Source organism: Carassius auratus, unplaced genomic scaffold (genome assembly GCF_003368295.1).
Source record: "Carassius auratus strain Wakin unplaced genomic scaffold, ASM336829v1 scaf_tig00003219, whole genome shotgun sequence".
NCBI classification, from domain to species: Eukaryota; Metazoa; Chordata; class Actinopteri; order Cypriniformes; family Cyprinidae; genus Carassius; species Carassius auratus.
The window spans coordinates 57362-79660 of NW_020523509.1; the positions used below are offsets into that span (position 1 = coordinate 57362).

At 37.1% G+C, this 22299-nt stretch overlaps 1 protein-coding gene across 1 annotated transcript; it reads left to right on the plus strand.

The window, feature by feature from the left end:
* Positions 1 to 115: 115 nt before the first annotated feature.
* LOC113070165 (spermatogenesis-associated protein 20-like) lies at positions 116 to 17422 on the plus strand. The gene is made up of 3 exons (XM_026243377.1): positions 116 to 316; positions 2013 to 2093; positions 16758 to 17422. Exons 1-3 carry the CDS (start codon positions 158 to 160, stop codon positions 16926 to 16928), a joined length of 411 nt encoding a protein of 136 aa, XP_026099162.1. The 5' UTR covers positions 116 to 157; the 3' UTR covers positions 16929 to 17422.
* The last annotated feature ends 4877 nt before the right edge of the window (positions 17423 to 22299 follow it).

Below are 22299 nucleotides of genomic sequence, written 5' to 3' on the forward strand. Positions count from 1 at the left end.
GCCAGACTGTTTGCGTCAGTGTGTTTGAAAACATGGTTGCTATGCTGGACTGGACTTATCTGACTAAAATGCTATTGTATCATTTCCTTTGTTTATTTATTTATGTATTTTTACAGATCAGGATGGTGCCGAACCCAGTGCGAACTCTGTCTCAGCCATGAACTTGCTACGACTGTCCCACCTCACAGGCCGGCAGGACTGGATACAACGCTCCCAGCAATTACTGACTGCCTTCTCTGATAGACTGATTAAGGTTCCAATCGCCCTGCCAGACATGGTCCGCAGTGTCATGGCCCAGCATTACACCCTTAAACAGGTAACTGCAGTCTCGTCCTGAACTACTGAATATGGAGTTTAAAAGTCCAGTTTCACTTGTCACATCATGTCCAACTGATGCAATGGCAATGAAATGTTATTTTTTTAACCCTGCTTGACTGTGAATAATACAATAAGACAGACATGTTCTCAAATCCCTATGGTAGAGTCAGACTCCAATCTCAAGTCTTGACAGTGTTTTCACTATATGCTTGTGGCTAGTTTAATATACACTTTCTAAGGTTTATATTTGAAATATTGTCAATATTTATGATTGAAGTAAAACTTTTTTAAACTATAAATCAAGTATGTATGTTTGTTATCTTATTTGTTATTTATTTATTTTCTAATTTACCATTATTATAATTAATATTTGTATGTATTAGCATTATATATTTATTCATGAATATATTTACATTTATTATTAATTGTATTTATTTATATATTATTGTATTTAAATATTTATTTACATATAATACTACTACTACTACTATACTACTACTACTACTACTAATAATAATAATTATTATTATCAAATGTAAATATTTACATATAATAATCATTATTAACAATAAATATTGTTTACAAATTATTTATTCATTTACTTTTTTTAACCCAGAAGTGTTTAAAATAATTATTGAACAATTCTTTTTGCCTTAAATGATTATTTATTAAGACTCCAGGCAGAACTGAACTAAGGATAGACCATTGATCAAGGGACACAGTTCTTAATGATTTTCCTGTTCCTACTGGTTTAGATATCCTGCAGGTTGATCAATACACCTGTAGTGTTATATGCAGCTGACCGCACCACCCTCTGTACGTCCTTCCGGTCCAGTGTTTTGCTGCTACTGTACCAGATAGTAATGCAGCCTGACAGGAAGCTCTCCATCATGCACGCAAGTTTAACGATCTCAGCATCTGGAGAGCCATCCTTAACTTCCCTAGGCATGTTTTTGCCATGCCAAGCAGTCTGGAAGATACAACTTAGATGTGTCAAAACCAGCCAGTGAAGCTGGTTGACCACAAACGTCTTGCTGGTTAGGATCTCTTGGGGGGAAAACAACAAATCAGCATGTGAGACACATATGCTGGCATCACATAGTGTTATTGTTAAAGTATCGATTAAAAATATAAATAAAAAAAAGAAAGAAAGACACTTACTGACCCTAAATTTCTGAACCCTACTCTCTAACCTAGTTGATATATCTGATCCCTGATTCCTAAGCTTTTTTTGGGATATCAGTATGACCCTAGTAGGTACTGTAGTAGGACCGATACCCAGTTCATCTGTCTTCACTATGAGGACCATTAGTGCTTGGATCTGTCACAGATCAACTAGAATGATACTGCTGGATAAAAGTTTTCCCTGTCAGGCCATTTTCCCAAAGTTTCCTCTTGTTCCTGGACAATTGTATGAGCTGTGAACATGTCATGTGAACATGTCAGAGCTCACCAGCGGCAGAGAAGTCATCAGAGTAGGAGGAATAACAAGACAGAGGTCCAGCTAAGGGCAGCCCACTGCACATCACACCTGCCCACCATATTACAGCCCCATACAAGCAGTCCTGACCCTTTCTTCTTATTCTTTTTCATTCTTCTCGTATTTGTTCATTTGGTGGTTCATGATTTTTTTTTTCTTTTGCTCACAAGTTTGTTGTTCTTTTCTGTGTAACAATCTCTTATTTTTCTTGTAGATTGTTATCTGTGGCCAGCCTGATTCTGAGGATACTGCGGGTTTGATTTCCTGTGTCAACTCTCTATTTCTGCCCCATAAAGTAAGTGTGCTTTACTCTCTAAGGCAGAGCACTGTTAGGGTTATTAAGGTCACTCTAATTGGGCGTTTCAATCAGTCCATTTAACTTTGAAATACTATACGAGACAGGGTTATTATAGTTTACCAAAAAGTAAAATACCAATTCTCCGCCCACAAGTGACTTTTAATTTTTTTATTAAAATAGAACTGAACTGAAATCGACGTCTTTTTTAATCTGCCATAATTGACATGTATATAATAGATTTTATTTTTTGTAACACTGGCTGATTTTTTTCAGATTTTTTTCTCATACATGACACGTTCATTGGTTTTCACAGAATACCTTGTGCATTGGAGCACAGTCATGTTAATGAGTTCACTAAAGTAATCTCCAGCGAAAGGTCATGTTGTCCGATGCTGATGCACACACTGCGACGCAAGGGGCTGGGTACAATGGCTACCCACCACACCACATTTTACATTTTGGAATAATTAGTAAATAGTTACGAGTTTTCTGTAGACGTTAGCCTTAGGCTTGGCTTTATGTGGATTTTTTTCTTTCGCTAAAGGTCATAGCTCAAGATAGCATTTGCACTCTTCCTGCCCTTGTCCCTCCGACTGCCCTCTTCTCTCACAGGGTGACAGAAAGAGGAAACACACATGCTCGGCACACCTGGCCTTACAAGTTTTAAGTGTGAAATACCAATAGCAAGCACAACAGAATACACCCCGAGGTAACCTTTTGCCATTGATCCCTGTCCTTAAGGTAGGAATAATGTTAAAGTTTGTTTTTAAACTAAATGTATGAGAGCGATCAGGAATGGAAAATTCGTCCCATTTCTCTATATTTCTGTTGTTACTGTAGGTGGCTCTGTAGCATGGTGTTGGGAGTTTGTAAGCATGTGATCGTACACTCCATCAGGGAACCCTGAATGTCATATCTCGTGTCGAAGAACAATTTCTGAGTTTGATCTCCTCATGGTGCATCATTTGTTCCTCCCTGGTGGGGCAAAGGCTTTGGTACATTCATCTTTTTTTCCTCATTATACCCACATTTATGTAATCTTAATGATACCGACTCTGTGAATGACAAATGTAAGGTCAAGTCACATTCATTCATTCAGTCGGCTCCATGAACTAGAAGTTTATTTTTATTATTTTTTTTGTATTTTATTTGAAGACTTAATTTAAAGATTTATTCACTTTAATATACTCTTATTGTGCATGCTCTTTGGTTTGCAGAACCTTTCATTGGGATTTAATAACTTTCTTTGCTTCTAAAACAAATTTTCTGCTGACATAACCAAATCTGTGTAGGTAGGAAAATGAGCAGTATAAATATATTATACAGTCAAATCCAGATTGGAAAAATGAAGTCCTTTTCTACATTGTTTCCCAATGTATATTCTTTTAGAAATGTGTCGCATTTTACAATTGCACTTTAAATGTTGCTCTAGGTTGTTTCTGCAGTCTTGGTGTTTTCGGTTTTTCATAGTAGTCTAGTAGGTATGAGAAATGTAATGTCTCTTGCTCCTGGCCAAATGTAATATTTGACTTGTTTAGTTATGATTGCTTCTTGCCATGTGCACAATATATAGCATGATTCTTTTTCTGTGTTTCGGAGATACAGGAGTGTGTGTCCCTTAATGCAGAGAAGTCCTGCTCCTGTCAGTTATTTGTACAAATCCATCCCTGCCAGTCTGATCACAATTAAGCACATTTACTGTTGGTTAATTATGGGAATTTAAAAACATAATTCACCAAATAGTGAACATTTATTTGCTCAAATCCATGTCATATCAACCACTTATGATTGATTGAGAGACCGATTTGTGTTTGTTTGTTTGTTTTTTCTATGGGGCACACAGAGGGGACTAAAAAAATCGTAAAAAGGTTTTGTTTTTTCGCAATTTTTTTTTATTTTTATAAAACCTACTTTTTCATACTCGTCCTAGTTGTGACAATTTTTGATTGTCACAAAAATTTAACCAGATTATCTTCAGACCATGCTAGCCAAAAGTTTATGTAATTAAAGTTTCGTCTAACCGTTCTTAAATAACACGCAAAAGAGTTTTAAGAAAAGCACGTAAAAATGCATGTGAGGCTGTATCTCCACAACGGTTAGACATATTAAGACCAAACTTGATGTGTGTTATAACAAGCATGACCTGAGACTGAGACATTTTCCCATGTCAGCCATTTTGGGGCATCAGCATTTTTACATTTTGTCATAAAATGCTATAATTTACGAACGCATTGATGTATCGTTACGAAACTCAGTAAGCATCTTTGACACCATGCCTGATGGTACTCAAAAAGTTCGAGTTCCAGTACCGTTGGTCCAATTTTCACCAAAATCTAGTCAGATGATTTTCCGACTGGTGACTAAACGTTATGGATTTGGATAGTGCCAAACTGCATCTGAGGCTGTATCTGTGCAAATATTTGACATTGACACCAAACTTTGTATGTGCCATTGTCCACCTCACACCGACCATGCCACATTAATTTGGTAACAGCGCCACCCATTGGTCAAAAGTGATATGCCAATAAATCATATTACTGGTCGTATTTATGATTTTTCAGCAATTTTGACTAAAATAATCGTAAAATGGTTTTAATTACTCATTCCTGCAGTTGGTCTGAATCTTGCTTCTGTAATGCTTGGCCCCATAATTTCTTCTATATAAAATCTCATAGAATTGAAGTAAGCATCTAGACCGGTCATTTGCCTTGGCCAACTCATTTCTCATCACTCATTTGATCCCAGAGCATTTGAGCACAAACAAATTCATCATAATGACATACACTATGAAAGAAACATAGTACTGAAGGCCTCTGAGAGCTCCCTGTCTTTCAAATATACAGTTCACAAATGCAGTTCCTGAATGCAGTCTTACATGTCATTCTGGAGAAAGAGCGTCTGCTAAGAGAAGAACACAGCAGCTCAGTCCCCTTTTCATTTTTAATCTAAATTCAATTGTATGTGCTCATCTGTTCATTTCACATGTTAAACAGGGTTCACATATCCCTTGGATTTGATTCAAGGAGAGAAGAACTTGAAACCGTTGCCTAGGCACAGCAAGATGAAAACCAGAAGAGGCTGCAAGTAATGAGTTCGTCTTAGTGAAGCCAGTTAAAAAAAATGCAGAATTTCATGATAAAGGAATTGCTCTCTCTTTTGCTCTCTCTCTCTCTCGCACATACACACATACTTCTCATTGCCTGGCTGTGACTAAGCCTTAGATGGACCCTGGTCTGAATTGTTTGTTTAATTGACTTGGACATGATAGAAAGATCCGCGTGCATCAGGTCGTTGATTGCAAAGTCGGAAGGGCATACTGAAAAATAGATGACTCTGTTATTGAGTTGAACCAGCAGTCAAATCATCATCCCTGCCTTAAATCCCTCAAGTATCACTATTCTTAGACAAATGAATAAACTACATTCTTTACCATGTCATATTCTCTGCTAAGAAACCAGCTTAGCATGGTTCAAGATGGTTAATGCTAGTTAGTACTGGCTCATGCGGTCAGTTTATAATCAACCTACAGCAGGATTTTGCATAGTTGAATCATTGTGTAATATTAGTCTTTTGCGGCATATTAGCATGCAAAACCAAACAAAAGGAGTCGGCTATTTAGCCACCTAACTTCTCAACATTGAGATAATATGAAAACCTTATTTTTCATTCACTTGTGGTTTTTCACACACAAAACTAAGGCCATTAATCCAATGAATGCATATACAGTACATAATAGATGAAGCAGAGATACAATTGCTTAATCTACACGTGCAAAAGTTCTGTAACATTATTTATTTATTTATTGATATAAATGAATGCTCTTATTCAGCAAGGATGCATTTCATTTATCAAAAGTGACAGTAAAGGCATTTGTAATGTTACAAAATATTTATATTTCTAATATATGCTTTTCTTTTGAACTTTCTATTCAAGAATCCTGAAAAAACGTACTAGACTTTACACCAAAATATTAAGCTTTTTCAACATTGATAGTAATAAGAAATGTTCATATTAGAATGTTTTCTGAATGATCATGTTACACTCTACACTGCTGTAATGGAGACATTATAAAGTATATTGAAACAGAAAGCATTTTAAATTTTAATAATATTTCACAATATTACTGTTTTTACTTTTTTGATCAAATAAGTCTTGGTGAGGATAAGAGACTCCTTTCAAAAACATTAAAATCTCATATCGACTTCACACTTTTGGATTGGTAGTGTACGTAGATGTGTTAGTTCAACTTGCAAAAATTTGAGGGTGTGATTGTGGTCAGACTAAAGAGTGTACAAAAAGATCATTTAGCGCTTTTAGTATGGCTGAAATTTAACTTTTAACATTTTTGAATTGTGATTAGAGGATGCTTTCATGTACCATGGGCTGACATGTCTGTTTTCAGTTGCATGGAAAGATTAAGCTACATTTCTCTCTCCTTTCCTAATCTGTGTTTTTCATTTGAAACAAGAGAAGACACATAATTAGAGAGGGATAAATGCTTCTCACCTGCAGAGTCAGGACATGAATTAAACGTAATGAGAGCCATCATCTTAAGTCACTGAATCCGCTAGAGCCAGCGCTTTGTCTCCATGGCATTGGGTATTCTTTATAAACAAAGAAAAACAGAGCTTGCTCTTACTCATTGTAGTCATATAAATCCTGGCAATGGAAAGATCATGCATCAGTGTTCCTCAAACACACACATACATATTACTTGCAAATATTAAAGGCACAATCGGGTTTCCTGTGTGAAAAATGTGAAATTGAATCTGAGGCCTTGAGACTGTGGAGCTGATGAGCTGATGCATTGTGCTCTGCTTCCCGTCTCTGAACCAGGAGCGTCAGTGTGACACTGGCTCACCTTGCGTGTTTGTGTAGATCTAGCTGTGATGGATTTAACCTGAACTCACCAAGGGTTATCAAACCAGCATTATCATTTAAAGTTGCACTGCCTGGGTTGCCTGTCTGCAGTAAGAGGCTGCCTTTAGTGTGCACTTCATAGTATGTACCCCTTCTATTATCAAACCTGTTTGTTTAGCTTCACTGGAAATCTATCCATCCATCATTCCATCCATATCTATTTATATAAACAAACCTTTGTCAAGTAGTTTAAAGTTAAATACAAATTGCTATTATTCACCCAGTTTGCTGCGTAAATAGAAATGGCATTATTATTTTTTGTTCTTAAAGGGGGGGTGTAATGCTATTTCATGCATACTGAGTTTTTTACACTGTTAAAGAGTTGGATTCCCATGCTAAACATGGACAAAGTTTCAAAAATTAAGTTATACGTTTGAAGGAGTATTTTTGTTCCAAAAATATCTCTTCCGGTTTGTCACAAGTTTCGGAAAGTTTTTTCCGAGTATGGCTCTGTGTGACGTTAGATGGAGCGGAATTTCCTTTTATGGGTCCTGAGGGCACGTCTGCCGGAAGAGCGCGCGCTCCTGTATAGCAGAGCACTGAGAGCACAGACATTCACTAATCAGAGTGAGAGCGAATTGTCACAAAAGAAGTGTGTTTTTGGTTGCCAAGGCAAGACAACCCTGCACAGATTACCAAAAAAAAGAAAACAGCATTAATGGACCAGTGGATGGAGTTTATTTTTACAGAGCATCAACGGAGTTGTGCAAGTGTTTTTGTTTGTTCCCTGCATTTCGAAGATGCTTGTTTTACAAACAAGTCCCAGTTTGACGCCAGATTTGCACATCGTTTATTTCTTAAGGATAATGCAGTCCCAAAAAAAAAAGGGTCACAATCGTGTGTTGGCACCGCAGGCGGTGAGTAAAACTGCTTCAAATATCTCTGTGTTGTTAACTTAGCTGTCGGCGTGTAAGCACATCAAGTAAACAACATGCGATGTTGTCATCAAACTGCACTTTCCACATTTACAGCTTAAAAAAAAAAAAAAAAAAAAAAAGACGACATAAAGTGGAACTTAGTCACTTTCCAAAACCGCTTAGCAAATATAAACAGTTTCAATACACACCACATAGAGACGTCCTGCTGTAGTCATTGCTGATGCTGCTCTTGTTAAATTTCAGCCTCTGGATCTGATTCTGGATCATAAATATATGCTGAATCTGACTGTTAGCCATGGTTTGTTTTGGATGATGGTTTTTTCCTCACGGTAATGTCACAGCTTCCTGCTCTCAACTCAAAAGCCTACTGGCGCTTGTGATTCTTTAGCTCCGCCCACACGTCACGCCTCCAGGCGCTCGTGTTTTTCCGGGAAAAATTGGTACAGACTATCTTTCTCTTATAAATATAATAAAACTAAAGACTTTTTGGAGTTATGAAGGATGCAGTACTACTCTATAGGTACTCCAGATTAACAGGATATTGAGTGAAAACGAGCATTTCACCCCCCCTTTAATGGTGCACAACTCTAATATTTAAAATGGTGATGCTAGTCTATGTAAACTGAATCGGCTTATGAACGTGTGGCCCTGAAGTGATCTGAGAATTGCAACTAATTCTCTGTTCGTTACCTGAGACCTTACTGTACGCTTCACTGAGTTATACAAAATGAATTATTCCCGTTCCACTGAACTTATTGGGTATCCCCTGATCGCCATGCCTTTGATGCGATAATGGCGTGTTCAGCCTCATTGAGCATTTGGTGCAAAGTATATTAAAGGTTTATGAAGACAGACCTAGCTCGAGTGTGTGTTACGAGGACCATACCGAAAGAGCATTTTTCACGATACATTAGCCAACCACACTAGAAAATCTCTTTTAATTTAAATCCAATTATTGTATCATCTGTTCCTTCGTTTTAGGCCGCAGAGTTTAATTGTGGGGAATGTGCTGTATAAGAATCTCCAGTTTTTGCAGTCTCCGTTCTCATCTGTTCTTACTTATTTAATTCAAATTTGCTAGAGGGACACTCGAATTCAACACACTTTTCGAAATCATTTAATCCCACCCGTTGCGTTCTGCAGGCATGATTAAAATCGCTGGAATTAATTTATCCATACTTTAATTAGGCAAAAACCCATGTTGATTATTAAGGTGGTATGGTAGGGGTGCAGATCCTCATGGGGCTTGTTACAGTAGAATACGAGGCATTAGAACAGCCACTGACTTCATATCCCTGATGATGGCAACCAGCTGCTCACTTCAGTCATGTGATTTTCTTGTGCTCATAGAAAGCCTGTTCTGAGATCAATTTAGTTCATCCAAATGCATAAGCATATATTAACACTGACCAAGTCTTCTATTGCCCAGAGAAAATGCTTGTTCATTTAAAAGTGCATTTAATTATAACTGCAATCCAGGGATGTGGTTTTCATACACGTTATTCCTTTGAGTACAGAGGAGACTGGAACCTGTTAAGTGCTAATATTTCTAGTGTTCATCTGAGATGGGATTTCAGCAGTACAGTAGAGCATGGACCTTTGTACCGCAAGAGTTCTAGACTTCGTCTGATTACTAAGACAAATGGGCCTGAATCGCTAACAAGGCCTCGAGACATCCCAAGAGCCTGAGAGGTCCCCAGACTACCCAACGAGAGCGAAAGAGTACAAAGCAGAGGTTTTAAAAAGCCTTAGAACCTCAGAAACAACACAATGGTGGATTATAGTAGATCTTAGAAAACTAAATTGTGGAGCAGTAACACACAGTAACCAGCATATTATTTTCAAACTTCACATTTCTGATATTTCCTGAAGAGATTGGCAGAGTCTCTGATTTCTTTTGCCTTGTCTTTATAATAATAATTAATGTCAGCTAATCTCTTGTCTCATATTCTCAAAGTCAGGTCACGCGTCATCATCATCACTCATGTCTAATAAACAGTCTAACTCTGCGTCTTCTTCTTCAGGGGAGATGCTAAAATACACCCACACACAATCGGCAATACTTTCCGTTACGTCTGTCACACAGATTTTGTGTTTAGAAACAGTTCCTGAAAGTAATATCCGGTAGTCTAGCTTGTAATATCTATGATAAAAGCCATTTTTTATTAATTATATTTATTTATTATTAATACAATTAAACGTAAAATGCTATATTTTTAAACTGAAATTTATATTACATTATTGTACCATTCTGCTTTCTTAAGACTAGTCAGAAGGCATGAGATTAATTGTGATAATTGTGTTATTTTGACAGTTTAGAAATAGTGAAGATAATTATTCATTTTTATATATTTATGAAGAAAAATTTGTATATTGTATCAAATATATTTAATTTCAACTCGATTGTAATATATTATGTTAGCATTCGTTTATTTTGTTTATTTACATTTATATTTATTAATTTATTTGGTGAAATATTTTGCAAGGAGGTCACTATGTTTTGGGGTTCTAGGCATCTAAACAATTAAAAACCCTTAAACTAAGGCTCGTCCACAGGGAGACGCGTTTCTGTGAATACGCACAAATTTTTTATCGGATAGGCGTTTCGTCCAAACGCATCCGGCGTTTTCGTAAGGTGAAACCGGGTCCCAAAGTGGATAAATTTGAAAACGCCGTCTTTGCGTTTTCGTCTGGACGGCTAATCCGTATATTTTCACAAACGATGACGTCATCAGCCCACGTCTCCCCCCTAGTCAGACAGCTCTACGTCACGTAACAGCAACAAAAACATGAACAAACACTGAACGATTGTCTTTTTATTAACTAACATTAACACAGATTAATAAATGTATTATTCCATGTTCGATTGTGTACCACGCGCAAGGTTTATGAGCATAGTCCAAGTCTTCTTCTCTGTTTTTAGTGTATCTCTGTGTCAGAATTACAGCGCCACATACTGCTCTGGCATGTATACTACATCGTTTTGCGGTTTCGTGTGGACGCAGATATTTCTTGAGACGAGGAAAAAAAAGATCGGATTGGGGTAAGCTCCTTCTCCGTGTGGACGGGGCCCAAAGCATGATTAGATATTGTTCATGTATTAGCTAAACATGTAATTTAGCTAATTTGTGGCAAATTTAAGCAAAGGGAGCAAATCTTATTGGACATTATGATTTACAGTCTGTGTCCAGTCCTGTTTATTATTTATTTATTTATTTTTTATTTATGTCCTGATTTCAGATCAGTGTAGTGGCTCGGCCTGTCAGCAGCTGTGATATGTCACCAGCTCTCTGTATCTAGCACTCTGCATTTAATACACACTCACACACCAGATAACATCGGCCTATGAAATCACCTTAGATGTGGACCATGAGGGAGATGGTCCCTTAAGGGATGGGATGATGGGTTGTCTTTGTCCATCATCCTTAAATCAGCTGCACTCAGATTAAACAAGGTCTTTGTCTGTGTTAATCAGCATCATGACGAGAAATGTTTTTACTGCAGTCCTTCTCATTTCCTCAGAAGCCTTTTTTTTAGATGCTCTGAAGTGTGAAAGTCACCAAAAAGCTTCTTGAAATAACCAATCAAATTCATTTGGTACTATTCCTTCCTCTGAAAGTATAGGAAATAATCCTTTTAACTGAAAGTGCTTCGTTAAAGGCTTGAAAATGTGCACCTGTATAATATACTGTATAATATTATTGTCCACCGTGCAAGATACTTCCATTTCCATTCACTTTCCTAAACTAAGTTGAGAACTTAATGATACGATTACCTGAAAAAACCCTGGAAAAACCTCACAGAGAGAGACTTTTAGCCTAAGCCTATGCAGACAATTAAAATACCTTGCAAGTCTTTTATCCTCCTTGCGAGAGTATTTCCGCAGGTACTCCACCTCATGGGAAATTGTCACTTTAGTGTTTCTTTGCCACCGGATGAATCCCTGACAAGCTTTAATGAGCACCCCAAGAGAGAACTGAGTGATTAGTAGGAATTGGGCTTTAGAAGGACAAGCCAGTGTTCTTCATTTTCAGCTAGCTTAGCTGTTTTTAAAAATGGTGCAGTCTAATTTATGCTCGGCCTATGTATTGCCCATTTGGGATCTGGACACCTTGTGAGTCAGGGTCGGAGATGCTTTGACCATCTTACGAGTTGATCTTGATGTATGCGTAGACTGACCTATGCATAAACCTTACAGGAACAGTCAACCCTTAACATCATTATAAACTACACAGGATCACAGCCACTCAGACCAGAAGAACAGAGTCTGCAGAGGTCAGGCGGTAGATCAGATGAAATAGATCAGAAGAAAATGTTCTCTGCTTAGGTGGTTGCCCTTTTCACACTTTTTTCTCACTTTGAGTTGTGGACATTGCAGGAAAGTATAAGCTTCTTCCTGTCGCATTGCTTCCTTATCTGTTGAGTGTAACTTTGCTGATTGTGGTGGTGAGGTGAAGCAGGTCTTAGGCCTTGTCCACATATTTACAGATATTTCTGAAAACAGTTTTCACCTTGATTTATTTTTAATTTTTTATCTTTTTTGTTATATTCTTTTTTTATTTTTTACCAAAATATATTTTAAATGTGGTCATAATTTCAGTTTTTTTATGGTTAATGTTTATTTTACATTATTCAAATTTTCATATTTATTTTACAGGTAAAATGTACATTCTTTTCTTTGTTTTTAAGAAAAGAATAAAAAATTCAAAATTTTGTTAATATTTCATTTTCATTTTTCACAAACAGTTTTACAGTTTTAATCCTCAGTTTTGTATTTAAATCTTTTCCACACCAGTGTTTTATTTATTTATTTATTTTTGTGAAAAACTTCCTTTTAAAAATTTAAATTTCGTCAATATTTCAACATTTTCACTGACTTCAGTCAGTGTTTTTACTCAGTTTTTTATCCTGTGTTATCATTTATTTATTTATTTTAAATATATAATATACACATTTTATATTACAACAGATACAACATTATATGACAATTTATATTTTTAATCAAAACATGAAAAACTCCCATTGATGTTTCATCATTGTATCTGTTGCTGAAACACTTGAAATACCTTCTACTCCACCTACTTATTCTGTACAGTGGTCTTTACCTTTGAGGGAAGTAGACGAAGACACCAGAATCAATGAGGTCATGATGCTCCATTCCTCTCCAACCAAGAAATAAACGTACGGCAGATAATTAAATGACTAATGGCTGTGTGCTCCACTTGTGCGCGCTGACAGCCTCAAGCTCTCCAGAGAGGCTCCATCCTGCCAGGAGAAGAAGCTGATGAAATTCCCCAGACTAATCAACTGTTTGTGTGTGTGTGTGTGTGTGTGTATGTTTGTGCCTGATTTTGTGTGTGTGTTTAGGTGAGAGTAGGTAGGAGCTGACAGTCTGGAAGAAGGATATCAGTGCATGCTAGCTGGGATGGAATCACGGCTTAGCTCATGGGAATTTGTGAATCAGAAAACAGAGGAATAAGAGATGGATTCATGTGCGGAAGCGTTTGTAGCATAAGCACAAAACACAGAAGATGAGATCTAATCCAAACAACACTGGCAAAGCCAGCTGCTATAGACAGACCAAAACACCAATCTTTCGTCCGCTAGAGTGGGGGAAATATTTATTTGATCCCATGCTGATTTTGTAAGTTTGCCCACTTACAAAGAAATTAAGGGTCTGTAATTTTTGTGGTAGGTTTATTTTAATGCATAGAGAAAGAATACCAACCAAAGAATCCTGAAAAAAACATTATATAAAGGTTAGAAATGTATTTGCATTTCGGTGAGTGAAAAATGCATTAGATTCATTATTATTTGTATTAATCAGAACAAACTGTTGTTCAACTATTCATGTATTCCTTGTAAAGTACAGAAGGAGGTCTCAGATTTACTCCCCTACTCAAATCTACCATTTATAATAGATGAAATAGCATTTGAATATAGGATATGACCGATATGAACTTTACCACCAACAGCCTGTAGATTGAAGGTATTTTTTATATATACTTTATTTTTTGACAGATTTTGTTTAAGAACACAAAAACAGAAAATGTAAACCAAAATATTTACCACAAGACACTCGGTTTCAGAGAGAAAAAAAAAAAGAGAAAGAGAAATAAAAAATAAATAGAAAACCATCTTTAAGAAAAAAAAAAAAAAAACTTTAATTACAAGATAACTATTACATTTATTCAAACCCTCTGGTGTGACCCCTAGAAACATAGTGGGAAATGGCACATCTATGTTAAAGCATATTACCTTTGATATAAATTGGCCTGCCCTTCCCCAAAAATGCTGAATATGAATATGAAAATGCATAACCAAAAAATCTGCTTGTAAAGAACCGCACTCCCTCAAGTAAGGGTGCTGTTTCCCAGAGAACTTAAATTTTTGCATAGGGGTTATAAAAAATCTGATTAAACTTTTTCCATCCAAAATCTCTCCAGATTAATTAATGAGTCATGAGTTTTTCATGAAAGAAGCCATACGTCTTCTGATATTTCCTTCCTCATGTCTTTCTCCCATCGCTGTCTGACGTATTCCGTAAAATTTTTAGTCATTGAAAAGACAGCACTATATAGTTTGCCTATGTCCCCTTTGATATTTTCACCCTTATATGCATCTATAAAATCTGGATCAATTAAGAAAAAATATCAATTAATGATAAAAATCCTGTCTGTTCGATCCATGAAGGCCCCACCTTCAGGGTTCTAGTGGAGTGGAGGGCTGTTTTGGCAGCAAGAGAGGGGCCAACACAATATTAGGAAGGTCATAATGTTACACCTGATCGGTGTATATTAGACCTCTCCTAGATTTATTCTATTTCTCTTTGATAAACTGATAACCAGTTACACTTTTTGGTATTTATATTTAATTCTAAGACTAACTCAACTCGCAGCCCACAAAACCAAACACATATGTTTGTGCGGCACCTATATATGAAATTATAGGTACAATTATCTCATATTAAATTATTTTATTATGTTAAATTATGTTATCTATATATGAAATTATGTTATTATGTTATGACTTAGACATTTTTACACATATGAACAATATTATTGTTTCTTTTAATAGTACTTGGCGGCCCACCTGCAATACCATCACAACGCGGCCCACAGGTTGAAAACCACTGTTCTAAGATATTATTACAATAATTTTAGAAATTTTGAAACTTTATTCTGGATATATTACTACTTTAACCTTGTAATTTTGTTACTTTATTCTCAGATTTATTCTGGTATAAGCCCTGTTATGAGATTATCAAAAAAATAATAATTTTGTCCTCTTAATCATATTTGTTATTTTAACATGTCACTAAAATTATGGGAATTTTAAACTACGAATTATTAAGGGTGGTTTGAAACACTGCATTATTACATTATAACAAACTCCACAAATGAACTTTGAGAAAGTCCAGTCGTTGCTTAACCCCAGGCCTCACGCATCTTTCCAGTTTTTGTTTTGTCTGCTTGTCATTTTTTTATATGTTGCCTCAGTGGACTGTCACAGCTCTTTGAGTCAGTCTGGAGACAGCCTGCGTGAGGTCACAACAAATATGACAGAAAGCCTTGCCAGGCTGCTAGCGGGGAAAGTAATGATGCGGAATTGTCTCGGCCCCTGAGATGGCAATGACGGCAAGATCCTCGCAAACAGACAGTAACAATATATCGTGCTTAGAAGTCCAGGGACAGGTTTCGCAGAGTTGAGTTGTTAACCACGTCTGTCAAAAAATCACACAAGAGTGTGTGAAACCCAGAAAGCAGAATGTCTGGAATATCTTCCAAAAAGCTGGTCCTAAACTGAGCCTTGAGAGCTGGCCTAAGATTTAACCTCTGTCATATTCACGAGCACTTTCCCGTGCTCTCCTCCTGGATTTCACTGAGCTTGGGCTTGGCTGTAAAATCGTCTCACCGAGGAAAAGTAGATTTACTCTTGGCCACTGGGCAGCTCAGCCTCTTGCTCTTCTCTCTTCACTGTCTCCCAACCTGCTGTGATTTTGTTCAGTTAAAGGATTTTTCCTTCCCTGCTACGGGGGCAGGATCTAGTGTAGCTACCACAGTGTCCTCCCCTGCTGCTGTGCCAGTCAGCCCCCCCGACTAGAAATGGCCCTGATTGAGCTGTTTCAGACCCCCCCTCCTGTGAAAGAGGTGAAGGAGCGGGAGGGGTGTGATGCTGCAGTATGCATCAATCAATTGAATTGAATTATTAAGGCGCAAGCTTCTTTGCACAGAGCTACAATTGCTTTTTTAATGCTTTTCGTTTAATATTTTAAACATTGCAACAAACTTTATTCTTAACAGTAACCCCCCCCCCCCCCCCGAAAACAAACAAACAAAAAAAAAAACAATACATATTTATACTTCAATCACACACCTTTAACCCCGATGTGGTGTTCATATTTTTGTCGTTCAGCCAGTGTTTGTGTGTCTGGTTGACTTGCCGCATTTTTGGGTTTTTAATTCAACACAATCAAAAATTGTTATTTTAAAATACTCTCAACAGCTATTTAATTCAACTTGAACAGTGTGTTAGTACTGTTTTATTCATATTATATTTTATGCTAATTAGTTAAAAGTGTGAATGTGACCAAGGACAGGTCAGAGTCATCTCTTCCCATAAAAGCTGCTTAATAGGGGTCCCAGATATAAACAAAGACTGTAGAATTGGACCACTGATGGGTCTGTCACTATATTCGCCCTGCCCTGTACTTAATCATGGGTTATTACTTGCCAAGAAAGCAAAAAGAGCCCTTTGGGTCATAAATTTGGCATTATAGTAAAGGTATATTACTTGTGCTCTCCTGCTCCCACCATCTCACCTAATTGTCATCATGACTGATTTTTCTTCTGTTTTCTTTCAGGTCCTGATATTGGCGGATGGTAACACAGAGGGTTTCCTTTATCAGAAGCTGCCTCTTCTCTCCTCCCTGGTTGCTCAGGACGATAAAGCCACTGCGTATGTGTGCGAGAACTTCGCCTGCGCCCTCCCGGTCACCTGCCCGCAGGAACTGAGGAGACTGCTGCTGGAGTGAGAGCTGCCGTCACACCACACAAACATCACTGTGCCATCTCTCCATAGTCAGACCTCTATATCTCATATTATTATGCAAGTAGCAAACTACAGTCATCAAAAAAACCGTCACACTGTAAATTAAATGCACTATAAGACATTATACAGTGGCAAGGCAAACCTCTGGGGCTGCCCTAGTTGTGATGTTCTGCCTCATTTTAGACCTGTTATACAAGATGGTAGTCTTGGGAAATGGAAATACAATTGAATTGTGAGAAGGAACGCTGAGATTAAACCTTTCAGAGGTTTGCCTCATGGGATCAGTTGATCTCGGTCAACCTGCTTTCTAAACGATCAAGCATGTGACGAAGCAAACCTTTCTATGCAGTGCAGCTGATCAGCCCTGGATAAGCAACATGCTAAGATTTAGAGTGGAATGTCACACACAATGTATGTATACTAGAGCTCAGACTAAATGTAATATAATAAATACTCACTGAGTAACCTTGTGTGATGTGGTTAATCTGTCCATCCCATTAACGTGCTGCTCAGATTTACAGGGGTCTCATAACAAACATGACGATCAACTAGAAACGATATTCAACAAAACATTCATAAATCGTTTTTTTTAGTATGTACACAACTGTTCAAAAGTTTAGGGTCATATATTTCTTAATGTTTTTGTATTTATTTTTATTATATATTGCACTTTAGTAACATCTTTACTGATTAAAGAGTAAAGATTTTACTAAAGTAACTATGTTAATATTGTGAAAGGGGTCTTTTCAAATTTATTGACCCTTTTTTAGACTCCTGAACAGTAAACTTAATATGTGTAAACTTAAAGATATATTATGTACAGTTTTTTCATAAGTTTAAGGTTTTGCAGGTTGAGCACTTGAATAAAGCCTAAATATAGAATGTACATAAACGTTGCATTTCTAATAGTTCAGTTTTTGCCATTGCACCAGTTTTGATGTACACTAAACGGGTGTAACGCGGGAAGCCATTCTTTAAGTGCAAAACCATTGGTTAAGACTCAATAACTTCTATACACGACCCTTGTGTAATGCAGTTGTTACAATTTTAATGGAAGAGTGTAAATCCTGTCCCCCTTCTTCAGTGCCTGATCAGAAATGTTTTATTGTAATATTTAACCTAACCACAAGAACTATTCTTTACCACTTAGTACTGGTCATAGCTGTTAGCTTACTAAATGAATGTAACATTAAAACTGAGGATTTTTTTAAAATCTATGTTAATTTTATGCAATGTGTCATTGAAAAGCCATAAATACACTGTAAAGTGGATGTATAATTTCTAATCAGGCACCAAATAGTAAAAATAAATACTTATAATATAATGATAGATTTAACGATAGGATCTTATCCAGCTCCGGTAGAATTAAAAGGGATCAGTCCAGTATAAACGTCTAATGCAAAGTATACACAGCAAGTGCCCCCCAAAAAATATCAAGAAATATGGCATTGCAGTCATGCTGAGCAAATGTGTCTAATTATAATACCGTTCAGATATGCGGAAGAAGAAACAACACTACTTGAGTTGGGTTTCTTGAGAGCTGCTGAGCGATGCGTCTGTTTCAGCGCGACAGCTCCTTCCTCTTCCACCCCCGCGACTTTCCCAGCCGTGGGTGACACAGAAAGATAAAATTAACCCATCTGCAGAGCTACAGTACCAGTCCATTGTGAAATATGCTCAGGTTTGAGTGTGCCGAATATTTCCTGTGTTCTCTGTATGAGCACTGCATTGTACAGATGGCGTATAGCAGTGACACCATTAAAGCCCAATGCTAGGAAATAGATAAAGGAAAAAACACAATCCATTTTCCTGTGTGAGGAAAAAAATTGCTCTGGCCATGCTAAGCAATGCGGCAGGCTAATGCAGACATATCTACCGTCAATACATGCTGATTTCAGCTGCCTGTTCTCCTCTTGTAGAACTGCCGGGAGCCACGTTTCCCAGTGTTTGTGTGCAGACAAGTGCAGATTTTTTTTGCGGAGGAGGAAGGTGAAAAGGGGGCTCTGCTCCAGTTATGTCGAGTCCTGTCTTTGTGTCTTGTCAGGAGTTTGTGCAACCATGCTTTCGTCTGTCTTATTTTTGCTCATTCCTTCAACCAGCTGAGGGTGATGAAAAGCTCTTTGGAAACTCAGTATCGGGGACCTATGGAACCTCAGTTTGGTAACATGATGGTAGGACATCTTTTGTTGTGTCTGCGGTCCCTGCAACAGTCAGTATTTTGTTTACAACTATTCGGTGACAGGCTACCTGCTGGAAGGACCTCTGTTCCTGTCACATTAGAAGGTGGCTTTCGTGTACAGTTCACTCTAGTTTAAGTCCGTTTTGAAAGAATAGCTGCCGTGTTGCTCAAGGGCCGGGACTCTAAGAGCAAAATCCCTTTGGAGATCATTACTGCATAAGATTTGTGAGCATCACTGAACCCTCCTTACCTTTGCAAGATAGCTGAGTAATAAGGCCACAGGAGGCTCACTGTGCCCCGCGGTCCATGAGCCAGCCTGGTAGACTAAACCTACTAGTATTAAAAATTATGAAATTATAGTATGAAATAGAATATCAAATATTATTCGTTTTATTATTTAATGATAGTAGCGTACAAAAATGAGAGTTGTTATTAGAATATGTTCAAATATAGGCTTAGATTTAAATATTGGTGGTATTTTTATAAAGAGTTTTATGCATGCAGTATTTTCTTCGTGTAGGCTGTTTTTTATTTATAAGAATATGTAATGAATATGATGAATAAAATAATCAAACCTAATAAAGAATTGCAAGATTCAAAATCATAAATTCAGGTGTAAAATTCAAACCATATATTCGGTTTTTCTTCAATTGAGACGTGTTGTAGGCGGCTAACATCATTAAGAACAATTTCGTCATCTGAATTGTTTTTATTGACAACCATTAATTGACTTTAATGATCTCTGTTTGTCAGCCTGTCAATCTTTTTCCAGCAGTCCCATCTTTTAAAAGCAGGCTTCTTTAAGCAACTTCCAGTGGGTCCTCGTCAATGCAGACTGGGGAAAATGGCTCTTCAGCTGCTAAGTGTGTGAGTGTGTGTATTGATTCTGCTCTGTGTGAGACCTTGGCTTATTGGCTGATGGCTGGTAGGATACCTGTCCCAGAGAGAGGAACCAGCCACTCACAGATTTTTTGATTGATTATGGATCATATCGTCGAAGATTGCAACTTTCACACAAAAAAACTGCTCACAATACTTACATTGTATGACCTCAATATCACAAAATTATTGTGGACAAAAATTTACAAAAGATTGCAAGACCAATGGTAATTTAGCACTTGTTGAAACACACAATTTTTAAAACACAGGTGAAAACTGTTTTTTTGCGCCCTTGAAGGGCACTTTGGGAAGTGGAAGCCATTTGTAGGGACGTTTCAGACGAAAGTAAACAACTGAATCACTTTGCATAGGGCCCTCCCAGAAGTCTGTTAGCAAAGGGAACAAGCCATGGTCACTTCACGGAAGTGATTTCCGTTTGTGATCATGTGATCTTCAGTTAGGAGATCTTGCAATGCATTTTAAAACAACGTTGTGGTTGATTTAGACTTCACATACAAACTTAAATACAATATGCGGTAGCACTTTATTTTACAGTCCTGTTCCTCATGTACATACTATGTATTTATTATAGTAATTACAATAACTATGTAATAACTAGGTACTAACCCTGAACCTACCCCTGAACCTAACCCTACCCCATATAGTTACCTTGTATTACCAGAACTTTCTTAGGTAAAAATACACTGTAAGTACACTATAAGTATGTTAGTACACATACTGTAAAATAAAGTGCAACCCAATATGAAAGTATTCCGTCTAAGTGAGCGTGCAACTCTGTTAGACAGGCAACACTATCACTGCCCTTAAGCATCGTGCAGGATTCCCTGCACAAGTCACACTCACAGTGTGGTATCGAAAGGGAACAACTTTTATGTCATGTCGAGATCACAAGAAAAATAAGTTGTGATAACAAGAAACAAGTTTTGTTATGTCGAAATCACAACAAAAATAAAGTCCTGATCAAGAGAAAACAACTTTTACAGATGCATCTCAATAAATTAGAATGTCGTGGAAAAGTTAATTTCAGTAATTCAACTCAAACTGTGAAACTTGTGTATTAAATAAATTCAATGCGCACAGACTAAAGTAGTTTAAGTCTTTGGTTCTTTTAATTATGATGATTTTGGCTCACAATTAACAAAAACCCACCGAAACTTAAAAACAGAAAACTTAACAAGACCAATAAAAAAAAGCATTTTAGTGAATTGTTGGCCTTTTGGAAAGTATGTTCATTTACAGTACATGCACTCAATACTTGGTTGGGGCTCCTATGCTTTAATTACTGCCTCAATTCAGCGTGGCATGGAGGTGATCAGTTTGTGGAACTGCTGAGGAGGTATGAAAGCCCAGGTTTCTTTGACAGTGGCCTTAAGCTCATTTGCATTTTTTGGTCTCTCATTTTCGTCTTGACAATACCTCATAGATTCTCTACGGGGTTCAGGTCTGGTAAGTTTGCTGGCCAGTCAAGCACACCAACACCATGGTCATTTAACCAACGTTTGGTGCTTTGGGCAGTGTGGGAAAGTGCCAAATCCTGCTGGACAATGAAATCTGCATCTTCAAAAAGCTGGTCAGCAGAAGGACGCATGAAGTGCTCCCAAATTTATTGGTACAGTAAATGGGTGCAGTGACTTTGGTTTTCAAAAAATAAAATGGACCAGCACCAGCAGATGACATTGCACCCCAAATCATCACAGACTGTGGAAACTTAACACTCGACTTCAAGCAACTATGAGCTTCATCACCCATTTCTTCAGACTCTAGGACCTTGGTTTCCAAATGAAATTCAAAACTTGCTCTCATCTGAAAAGAGGACCTTGGACTACTGGGCAACAGTCCAGTTATTCTTGTCCTTAGCCCAGGTAAGACGCCACTGACATTGTCAGAAAACACATAGTTTGCAGACACCACCAGTTATTCATAAGTTTTGGGCAGTATTTTTTTTTGCTTATTTTTTTATTTCTATTGTATTTTTTATTTTAATTTATTTTATTTTAGTTTTCATTTCATTATATAATTTTTAGTTTAGTATTTTTTCCTGGAGTATTTTTTTCTTCACACTAAATATTCACTTAGAAACTGCTTGTAAATTTCACAAATTACAATGAAACAACAATTGACACACTTTTGGAGTTGAAAGATTGAGCTAGTATTTTCTTGCTAAACATACACCAAACATATTTTATTTACAACTTTCAACTTGCCAAAAAAAAAAGAAAAAAAAAAAGTTTTTATTTTAGTTATGGCATTTTAGGGTGGCAAAAAACAAACAAAA